Here is an 11,925-nt window from a genome sequence, read left to right on the forward strand (position 1 = left end):
ACAAAAAACATTTATTACTTTACCTTAGGATCAGTTCATCTCTAGCCAAAACCTTAAAGTCTGTTTCACTAAGGCGAACCTACAAAGTAAAAAAAACAAACAAAACAATTTAACTGTTTGTCTCTGCTACCAACAAAACAAGGAAAAATGGGGAAAAATTTCAAACTTACCTTCTTTGGGAGAGGTTCTTCATTAGTCATTGTGAACTGAGGAAGAAAAAACAAACCTTAGTCAGTCTGATTTGGTCCAGTTACTGAGTTCAGAAAGTTAGCCCATCTTTGCATTCCCATCCTTAATTAAAAAAAACAAAAAAAAAACCCACACCACAATAACCACACATCAGCGAGGTCAGATGCTGAAGTACACAACATCTGTTTGATAACAAGCCATGCTATTCACTCTTCCAGCACAAACATCAGGAGGTAGAACTTCCAAGTAACGTTTTATTTTGGTGATAACATTAATACCAGTATCAATAGTATTTTTGCTGTGACTAACAAAAGAATGGCCTGTTAAGACAATCTTCAATTTTAAGTGTTCTCATTTCTATTTTCACAAGTGTAGTAGGAAAACTCTACAGACTTACATATTTAAACAAACATCTATAATTTTGCTATTAACCCTGGCAATAACTTCCAGAGAACTCATCCAGTTAACTCATTTCTGCCATACATATGTACAGTTTATTCTCCTAGTGAGACAGTTTGCAACTTTATTCTGTAGTACGGCTACCAATATTTAGGATACCAATGTTTATGAAACAAAGTCCTCAGAAGAAGTCTCTCGCTCTAAAGGGTCATGCCTTGTAGCAACAGGTGTAATGACACACATAACAAAACCTAATGGGAAAGGGTCAAATACCATAAAAGGCAATGGAAAAACACCACCAAAATAAAGGATCACTTACTTTAAACTTTTTGGTTGGTTACAGTGTTTAAGAAGAGATAGAGGAACTCAGTACAAGGTCATAAACAGCAGTGATAGCAGTTTCAGGTCTTTTACATTTTCAGTTATGCACAACATTAATTTCTTTGGCCTGTGAGTGACTGATTTACCATTGCAGCAGTGGACTGCCAATCTAGTTATACAGGGTTTCTCACAACAAAAATTTTGGTGGCCTCAGAGTGCAGCCACCAACTCTTGCTGGTGGCCAATTTGTTTTTCCTAAAGTTAGTTACAATTTTAGGAAAAATTGTCAAATATGCATGTCCAATTCACTGCAATTTAGGTTTTTTTTGCAGACTCAAAAAAAAGTACAGTTTCTATTTATGGGAACTAAACAGAATAGAAACAAAAAAGGTGCCTTGCATGTTCTTGATTTTTGTTGTTTATTTGGGGGGTTGCCTTTTCTTTTTAAGACTTGCTAGTTAATCTACTTCTGTGAAAAGTGATATTTGTATGTTTGTTAATATCACTTTTCTCAGCAGCAGACTTGCTAGCTACCTGGGAGGCAGGGACAAGTGATGTTAACAAACATACAAATATCACTTTTCACAACAGACTTATTCAGCCCTAACAAGCCAGGGGACAAATTAAGCACTGAGATGGGGAGGCGGGTAGGGAGGCAGTACAGCAGTGAGGGGCGATGGGGGAAGAGATTAATAAGGGTCTGAGGGAGGCAGCAGGTGCTTGGGGAAATGGGGTGGCGGGTGAGCCTGCGGCTGGAGCCTGGGAACCAGAGGCCTGCAGTCGCACCACCAAAGTGCAGGGCTGGAGGACGCAGCAGGGACCAGAAGTGATGGAGGGGTGGGCCAGGGCCAGCACCTGCCGCCATGTGACTGAGACCTGAAACTCTGTGGCCAGGGGACGGAGCCCACTGCCTTCCTCCCAGGGCTGAAGCTGAAAGCCAGAAGCCCACGCCCTACTGCCCCCAGGAAGATGGGGTACTCACACTGGCTGGCTGCTTCTCAGGTGTTTGTGGCTCCAGAGGGAGGGCAGGGCCCAACCCCTGCTGACAGTGCCAGGGGAAGGGCTGCTGTTTTGTCCCCCTCTCCCCCAGCCCACTCACGATCCAGGAGGCTATAGCCGCATGAAGAGCCCCTGGTGGCTGCATTTAAGGAACACTGAAGTAGCTCCCGAGTAACATTTAGCATGTTTAGAAAGTGGCGGATAGTGGCTTTTCTCCCACAAATTGATTTGAAACAAAGCGGGTCTAACACTTTTAAACTAATTCCACGCTGACTCAACTCGGGGGAAGTAGTTTATGAATACACAAACATGGTTGGAGGATAAATTGAAAAATTAGTAAAATTAGTTTCTTTAACTAGGATACCCCAGTCCGTTATGCTTGAACCTCTCTGCAACACTTCAACATTAAATAACCTAAGTACTTCCCATGATTTTTATTTTTGACAAAGCCCGAGTCTTAATAGGCTGAAATTTTAACCAATTCTAACCAGGGGGCAGCGCAGGGAAAGAGGGGGGGAGGGGAACTCCAGCTTTCCACAGGCCAAATAAGTCTTTTAAACAACAAAAGAGACTGATCCCCTCCTCCCTCTGAAGGAAAGCTTCAAAACTAGAAACCTGCTGTGATTTAGATGGAAGGGAAAGTAGTATAGCCACCAGAAAAGCATTTGTGAAGCAGGGAAGCTGCTATGCAGTTGGACGCAGCTCTACTCACACTCTGGCGGGTTTTTTGTTTTGTTTTTCAATAAAGAAGTGGAGTGCAAGAACTCCTTTTCCAAACACTGAGATTCTGTTCTCAAAGACCATAGTTAAAGGGCAGCAACAGAAAAACATTCCCCAAGAGTGTTTAATAAAAAGGGAATAATAATCATGCAACAATTGTGTTTTCCCAGGGAAACTTTTAAAGACTGCATTCAGTAAGTATCATTAACTTGTCCATTATACTACAGATGCAGAGAAAAAGAAGCCATATTTTGGCTAATTGGTTTTGCAAGACTGATCTAATAGACACCTGAGTTTTACTAAAAAAAACTGCTTTGTTCCCAGAAAGTGTTCATCAGATTTTACTTTTATTTCTTACTATGTATTGTTGTTTTAAGTGCAGAGGGTGGGAAGTAAAGGGAATTTCTATCTAGAAAAGCTCATTTCAGGTGCACAGTTTAGTTTTCACAGATAACAATGTGCCTTTTAAAAGTTTTAGAGCTGAACGGGTAAGGCAAGAGGGTCATGAAACCACTTGCCCCACGTGAATCTCAGGCATCCAGTTTCTGTAATCCTTACGATACACTGCTTCATCTTGCATTTTTTATAACACTGGAAGTGTTTTAACATTGTCCTATAATCTGGTATTCATTAAAATGGGCTCTATTCTATTATGAAATAGTCAATGGCTATGTCTGTACTAGACTTCTGTTGAAATAGCTATGTCAGTCTAGGCAGTTCTCAACCTATTTACCATTGTAGGCCAAAAATACAGCTCTCTGTGTTATGTGGGCTGTATCCACACACTATATATACTCCCTGTATGGCCCTGAGGATGTCACATGGGCTGCAGCTGTATGCTGATTGGGCCATAAGCGGCCTGTGGGTTGAGAACCACTGGTCCAGGGTATTGAGACATGATCCCTACGTGGCTGAACTCTACTTTTCCCAGTAGATCAAGCTATACCAGTAGAGGGCTTGTCTACACAGTGCATTAGTGCACATCAGCCAAGTGTAAATTCTTATGTGCAGCAGCATGTCACATACTGCGTGCAACCTTGCTGACACATAGTAAAGAGTTTAAAACAGTATTATGGCAACGCCAGTTTGGGAACTTTTAGTGTGCACCAGCACAGTTCACGACACACTGCTGCACACAAGAATTTACACCCCCATTGGTACTCACTAATGCACTGTGTAGACAAGCCCAGAGAACAAACTATGGAACGCATCTTTACCACTATAATCCACACCAGGAGAGCTCTGCCAGTGTAGTATATTGGTATACCTACATAGGTAACACACCTAGCATAGGCATAGCTTATGACAAGAGCCACTTGGATTTTGACAGTTTGGGGTGTTTTGTTTTTTTTACCACACACAGAGAGGTACCAATGATTAGTTTCCATCTAAGGACTTGGCTACACTTGCAGATGTAGAACACTGGGAGTTAAACCAGCCTTTGGAGACCGCAACAGGGAAAACGCTGCCATGGGTTTACACTGTCAGCTGCAAGCGCACTGGCATGGCCACATTAGCAGCTCTTGCAATGCCACAAAGAGCAGTGCATTTTGGTAGCTATCCCAGTGTGCAAGTGGCTGCAACGTGCTTTTCAAATGGGGCGGGGGTGGAGTGTGACAGGGAATGTTGTGTGTATGGGGGGGAAAGTGTTTTGGGGGGCTGAGTGTGTCAGCATGCTGTCTCGTAAGTTCAGACAGCAGCAGACTCCCTTCTCACCCGCTCACAACAGCGGCATTCCACACTAATGGTTTGCTTAGTCCTGGAGCAGATGAGCATGCCGGCTGTCAGAAATGGAGCTTTGAAAGGGGATATCTGCATGCCTGCAACCAATTTCAAAACAATGAGAAGAGTGGCCACTTGATTTCAGGGGGATTATGGGACGTTTCCAGAGGCCAATCACAGCACTGTAATGCAACAACTTGTCCATACTGATGCCCGGGCATTTCAGCTGGGGCACAGCAAGCTTTATGCTGCTCCTGGAGGTGGATTACCAGGAACGCTCCAGCTGCAGACTCCAGGCACTCTACATGCGTTGCCAGTGTGGACACCTCAGGAGTTAGGGCTCCCAGGGCTGCTTTAATGCACTCTAACATGCAAGTGTAGCCAAGCCGCAAGAGGTAGAAGCAACAGCCTTCTCAGCTGTCCTCAGGACCAGACTTATCAGTATGTTAAGAGCAATAAAGAACACTTACACTCAGAAAAGACAAAAAGATCATCAAGGGCAAGTCTATGCTTAAGATGCTGCATTGGCACAGCTACATCACAGTAGCACTTTAATTTTGGGAGGCTTAATTAAGTATTATGAAGCTTCTTCTCTCCTTCCATTCCACACTTTTTTAGGACAAATAATTCAAATACAGAAAGTGCACTTCCTAATAAAATGAATGTATGGTACACAACTGCCAAAAATCTGCACTGATTATCAGAAATGAAACTCTTCAAAAATACAGTATAATCAGAACATTTAAGAAAAAGGTCATGAAGGAATTTTCTGTTTGTCATCAAGTTTTTCTACAGTGGGTGTCAGAAGCTAATACTAGTTTATTTTTAATGGACTTAATGTGAGTTTCTTTAGGTGTTCAAATGCCTTATTTGGCCAATTAAACACTCCCAATTAAACCTTAACTCCGACACATAATATCAAGAATATATGTCCCAGATCACACCTATGTAATGTTGTTCTACTTTCACACTGCAGAGATCACTATTAATGTTTTGCCTTCAAATCAAAGTTTGATAACCTGGGATGCATACTGCTTTTTGCCTCTATTCGTGACGGAAGTGAATAACTTTGGGAGTGTTACTGACCATGTTGTAGGGGATGTGAAGATGGCAAAGAATGCTGGAGACTTCTCTTAAGAGTACAGAAATAAGGTAAGGTTTTGGATGGATGGAAAGTATACTATAGCAACTTAGAACACTGGAGGTTGCATGGTTACCACCAAAGTTTAGGGTGCCTTCACAGCCTAAATTCTGCTCTGTTGTGCATGTGTCACAATTCAGTAATTAGGTAAGATTACACTTTCTTGAATTACAGTATACACTTCCACACCTTAAACAGATGTGGCTTTTTTAAATCATTGAAGTGCCAGACTCCTCAAAAATCATTAACATACAATGAGTATCCAGCACAGCCCTCCAATCTTTGTAATGTAAGGTGTATTCAGAAGTGTAGTAATATAGAATTTGAGAAACTATTTTAAGACCATGGTGTGATGTATACCCACAAGCAGAAAACCTTAACTTTGGTATTACCTCGTTTGCAAGTGCTTTATTTTCAAGCAGGGTGGATTGATTTAAAATCACCAATTTTAATCATGATTTAAAACAAGCATGAAACCTTGATGTAAGTCATTGATTTTAATCATGTTTTACATTTGTAAAGTGAATGAAGTGGGCTGTAGCCCATGAAAGCTTATGCTCAAATAAATTTGTTAGTCTCTAAGGTGCCACAAGTACCCCTGTTCTTTTTGCAGATACACACTAACATGGCTGCTACTCTGAAACCTGTCATTATTTGTACTTCAGTTATTTTCCTAAAGAAAGGTTGATTCTCCTTGACTGGTAACTATTAAAACATGTTGATTTGCAACTAAATATAGCCTTTATGCTAAATTTGGCACTTTGCTAACTAGGACACACGATCCATACACATTTAAGCAATTATATAGCTTCACTAACATTTATTCAAATTCTTAATTTTTACTTATGTTAGAAAATGATGAGTGATGCATTTATTTACTAGGTGCTTAATTTTTCCTGTGATCGGTCAAGCTCTATTTCGATAGAAATCCAAAAATCAAAATGCACAGAGAGCATTTTAAATTTTTTCCATTAAATTCTTAAAATTTATTTATTTAGCACCTCAAAATATTTTTTGCATTTAAAACTGATTTATAAAGCAAAGGAAGCATATATATAGTTAGTGAACTGATTGTTTCTGATCACCACATCATTCAAGATGTTAGAACTAGCAGATCATCATCTCATCCTCACACCTACGTTTTATGCATAGATTGGAAGAGGAAAATGTTTTTCCAATCCCAATTGGTTTCTTAACTTTCAATGAGCTAGTCATTAAACTGAACTAGTTGAATAAACGGAAATGAACAGAATATTGTCTCTGCAGAAGAGGCTATAGATGTCACAAGTTGGTTTAGCATTTCATCAAACTCTGGTTCGAGGTGCTTAGCTATTGACTTTCACTAGGTCAGTGATTTTCTTTACAACCTGACACGCTGTTAAAGTTCTGTACTTAGTTTAAGTGATTAATAGAGTATAGAAAGTTTAGGTCTTAATAGAGGTGGTCAATTTCTAATTTTATGTTAAACAGGTATTTTTAAATAGCCTGTACTTAATTTAAATTAAAAAAATCAAAATTTAAAAACTGATTTTATTCACCGTTTGCAAGCATAATACTCTTAGATGTAATTTTTAAATGATTTTTTTTTAAGCCAAACATATAAGCTAAACCCTGCAAAACATTCTAGATGAGCCTAGTAAGGCAAGGGCTTAAAGTTTTTTCATGTTTTTAAACTGCATTGGGAAAATACTGTTTTCAGATGTGCAAAGCTATACTCGCTCAATGAAAGAGGGCTCCATCAATGTACATACACCACACTGGTATGTTAGCCATGCACAGAACAGTGGCAAAAAGTACTTAAAAGTTGCACCTGAAGTACAGTGCATGTACGAAGTGCAATTTTCAACCTCTCAGCCTGGTTAAATAAAGACACTTTACCTCGGAACAAGTGGAGATACAGCTATTCAAACTTTTTAAAAGGGAAGCATTTGCTGCCAGGCCCGCCCACCCCCCGTCCCCCTTTTTGAAAAGCCACCAAAGTCTTTTTGCTCAAACTTTCTAAAACAACCCATTTGTGGGCAGAAATCATGCTCCGAGATGAAATTTCAATAGATGAAAATTTTGGAAAGAGCTAAGCAACTGAAAATGGGATCATAATGGAAATACTCAGTCTTACTAATCACTTTTGCTCCATATGCTGTCATCCAAAAACATCACAAGTTGTTCTACATCATAGGATGGAACCAGTAGTGGCCCCCTATGTTTAGGCTGTCTACCACTCTTCATAATAAAAGGCTCACTTATTTTTGTAAGTGATTCTAACACCTGCATTGTTTGGCATGTCTGAAATTCAGCAAGGCGAAAGCCTTGGAGATAGGGATGTGCCTTTTGCCTGTCCCATGAAATGCATGAGAAGTTACAATGTTAGACAGCTCTTTCCCATATGCTACTTGTTTGCCTGATGAAATTTTGGCAGCATGCCAAAACAACAAAATGTAAACATTCTAAAACAGGTCCTAGGTGCTGTGCCAAAGCTGCAGCAGCAGAAACACCTTGGAGCTGCAAAAGCAGTGGTGGGAGCACAGCTGGGCTCCATTCCTACAACCATCTCTGTCTGGACCAAGCACAAGGCTTTAGGGGCATTGTACCGATCAGAAACAGGCCAGGTTGCCTGCACCCCAGCAAAAGCTACCAGAAGTTAATCTACCAAGTTATTTCTCCTACTGTAGTACGAGTCCTGAGGCAATGAAGGTTCAGAGTTCAAATCATGCTAATGATGCTATATGTATAATCTTAACACTTTTTTTCCTTTAAGAACTATAAAATTATATTAAAACTCTACAGTAAAACAGTTAATTGGTTGCAAAGCCATGTGGCTCAAACGTTAGGAAATATCAGATGTAAGTTTCCTGTACAATCTTAATTCCCACCCACCCCCGCATATGCATAATGATATAATCTTTAATCTGATAGTGTGTATTCCCCCCCACACCTCCTGGATTAATATTATTCAGTGCACAGGATGGATGCACAAGGGTCAGAATTCATGTTACAGTTGCTCATGCAAGTCTGGCATTTCTTAACTTAGGGGTTGACTTTGCAACCTAAATAGATAACTTCCTCTTAATAGTTTTTTTGTACATTATATAAACACTACACCCTATTACTGAAACATGGCAGACTTTCTGCATCAGCAAGACTTCACAGTATCTTAGCAATTTAAACTTGAGAGGTTTAGCTACACAGAGCAGATTGATAACACCACCCCGGTAGTCAACATTGAGACACATTAAGTAACTTCCTCAAAACTACTGACACATCTACAGCAGCATGAAGGAGAGTTAAAAGCCAACCTAAATTGTTTTAGGTCTTTGAATGTTGACTGGCTGTTTTATATTGCTTATTGTTTTATCAGTATATATACACACCTGGATATGGGAAAAGGAAAAATAAAATAAATCAGTAAAGCAACAATCCTATAAACACTTAAGCATGAGGTACTCAAAGTTATTGCATGCTTAATTATTTGCAAGCTCAAGACCCAAGGGGTCTTGTTTGTTATTTTATCAATTTTCATTTTAAATGTCATTAACATGCCAATAGTAAGATGGGTAAGAAAACATGTTAATGGACCACCATCTCCAAGATGCTGACCACAGTACATAGAATACGTTTACTAAAAAATAAGTTTTTTTTTTTAAAAAGCAAAGCACAAAGAATAAGCAACTTTAAATATTGTCAAAAAGAAAAAGAGTATTGTGGCACCTTAGAGACTAAACAATTTATTTGAGCATAAGCTTTCGTGAGCTACAGCTCACTTCATCGGATGAGCTTATGCTCAAATAAATTGGTTAGTCTCTAAGGTGCCACAATACTCCTTTTCTTTTTGGAAATACAGACTAACACGGCTACTACTCTGAAACCTTTAAATATTGTGCAATAGCTAAAGATGCTTCCCCTCAGTTGGCTCTCAACTGAAAGAATGATCAAGCTCACTGCTAAGGTTATTGTAATTTTCTGTAAGAGCATGACAATGTGCTATTTTCTACAAGAACAAACAAGAATTCTTTTAAAGAGTAATCTTCAATACGTCCTATTGAAATAAACACAAATTCACTGTTTATACATGGTATAATTTATTCATTATCATACTAAAAAAATGTGCATCTTAACCCAAAAATTCATTCTGGTGACAAATGGTAGCTTGTCAAGTTTCCAGCCTTTTACTTTTGCTCTCAGTAATATCAAACGTACATTAGTATTTCACCTATACTAACACATTAACACACACAGTTGGAACACAGGATGGGTTTTTATTTAAAATTTCTATGTAAATTCTTAACTTATTATAAGCTGATTATAGCAGACATTACTTTGCCATATTTGACACATGAACTAAAAGGCTCATGCTTGAGGATCATAATGTTCTATTTTATCTCACATGCCACTTAACATACTACGGTATTGATGACATATTGTAAAGGGACATAAAATATTAGATACAGGGATGAAATGATGCAGTTAATTTCAATTGTTCTAGTTATAACATTGCTTTACGGGCTTTTTTTTAAAAAATACCTGGCAGCTAATTTTTTATATTACAGTCTGCGTAGAAACCACCACTACAGGTATCAGCGTCTCCAAAACAAAAACAAGCAAAAATGCAAAACAAGGCCCCGGCTCTACAAAGATTTCTACACATACCTAACTTTAGGCACGGTGACTAGTCCCACTGCCTTCCCGGAAACCCGCACGGAGCGTAAAGCTAAGCATGTGCAGCAGCCGCCGCGGGACGGGCACCTAAGTGCGCTGCAGCTCTACCAGCGGACCCTTCCGCCACGCTGAACAAGCCACTGGAAATCGTTCACCTCTCCCGCACGGCCCCAGCCAGGCCGCAGCAGCCGCCCCCGCAGCAAGAAGGGCCATTTGACAGCGGAGCGCACAGGCCGCTCCCTGCGGCGGGGCTACGGCTCATTGCCGGTGGAAGGGGGGAGCAGAGCCCCCGAATGGCTCCTAATCCCGCGGGCCCGGGCTCCGCCCAACCCGTCCTGGCCGCTGTCGCCGCAGCCTACAAGAGAAAACGGGGCCTCCCCAGGCGGCGGGTGGGCACAATGGGCGCCCCCGGGGCCCGGCCCTGACTCACGCACCCAGCCGGGCTCTGGCCTGCGCCTCACACAAAATGGCTCTAGGTGCTTCTGCCCTGCCCCCGTAGGTAACGGCCGGAGCCGCCCGGCCCGGAGCCCCCAGCCTCAAAAGCAGCGGGACAGGGACACCCTGGTGCCCGGTGCGCACCGGCCCCGCTCCAGCGGGCGCATCCCGAGCGGAGGAGAGGGAGATGGAGGAGACGGCAGCGGCGGCACCCCGGGAGAAGGGGCGGCTGCTCGGCTACTCACCTCCTGCTTACGGCGCGGAGGCCTCGCTGTCCCCGCGCACCGACTGCCTGGGCCGGGCCGGGCCTGTCACATCAAGGGCGGCACCTTCCGCACCCGCCTCAGCGCCCAGACCCGGGGCCTCAGCGGTCACCACCTCCCCCACCCCGCGCTGCCGCCCGCTCTTTATTTGCGGATTCTCTGCGCTACAAAATGGCGCCGAAGGAGGAAACGCGAGTGCGGCCGCCCCGCCCCCAGCCCGCCCCTGGGAGGAGCCGCGGCCGCCCGCCCGCAGAGCCCGCCGGGCGCAGGGAGCGGGAGGAGCAGCTGCTGCTGCAGTAGCAGCGCGACACGCCGGCGGTGGCCCCTGTCCCGCGCCGCTCTTACTCACCCGGCGGCGGCGGCGGCGCGACGGTAACTTCCCTCCTCCGGCTCCTCACCGGAACTACTTCCCAAGCGCCTTTCCTCCTCCCTGCGGGCTCCCGGCCTGGAGCCGCCGCCTTCCCACGGCGTCTCGCCTGGTATGTGGCGGGGCGGTTAACCTGACAGTTGAACGGACATCGCATGGGGCAGCCGGACAGCTGCTGCGGAGGAGGAGGCGGGGGGGGAAGACGCGGAGGGATACCCCCTGCTGAAATGAGGCTTCGGGCGGAAGCAGAGAAAGTCAACCTCTCTACTCCGCGAGAGGACGCGGCCCTGTTGGCCTCGAGCCCAGCGCGGGGTCATCCCCACGTTACCCGCTGACAGCCCGGTCCTGAGGCAGGCTCGAAACCCATCCGCCGGCAGCTCCCCGGCCTCATCTCCACCCTCCCTCAGGGCAGAGCAAATAGTATGGCCAATGCATGGCGAACCCAGAGTGCGCTCCATGGCTCTCTCACCAACAGAAATCGGTCCAATAAAAGGCCATGTTACCCACCAAGTCTCACTGCGACCATGCGCATTTTTGGAGCCCCCCCCCCCCCTCCCCGAACCGTCCTTCGGATTTGGAGGCGCCCTTGGTGTTGCCTATTAAAGGGTCACCAAAAAGATAAAGCACCGTGAGAAGCAAATTCACTTGTTGCTACGAGCCAGCTTATTAAACTAAAAGGATGTTTAAAAATGTAATTTTTATTTTCACCTTTTATA

The 11,925-nt window shown here is 43.3% G+C and overlaps 1 protein-coding gene across 3 annotated transcripts in view; it reads right to left on the minus strand.

Annotated features, from left to right (window-relative positions):
- Positions 1-11,366, minus strand: part of WTAP (WT1 associated protein) — a 36,350-nt gene extending 24,984 nt beyond the window's left edge. For 2 of the 3 annotated variants that reach the window (XM_073337821.2, XM_073337826.2), the window contains exons 1-3: positions 10,825-11,025; positions 171-206; positions 24-79 (exon numbers count right to left, since the gene is read on the minus strand). In XM_073337821.2, the coding sequence (XP_073193922.1) occupies positions 24-79; positions 171-200 (86 nt within the window). In that variant the 5' untranslated portion in view covers positions 201-206; positions 10,825-11,025. Of the gene's footprint in view, positions 1-23; positions 80-170; positions 207-10,824; positions 11,026-11,191 lie in introns of those variants that run through there. The other variant, XM_073337822.2, reaches the window with a different exon arrangement.
- Positions 11,367-11,925: the final 559 nt, after the last annotated feature.

This window comes from Lepidochelys kempii, chromosome 3 (assembly GCF_965140285.1).
Source record: "Lepidochelys kempii isolate rLepKem1 chromosome 3, rLepKem1.hap1, whole genome shotgun sequence".
NCBI lineage: Eukaryota > Metazoa > Chordata > Testudines > Cheloniidae > Lepidochelys > Lepidochelys kempii.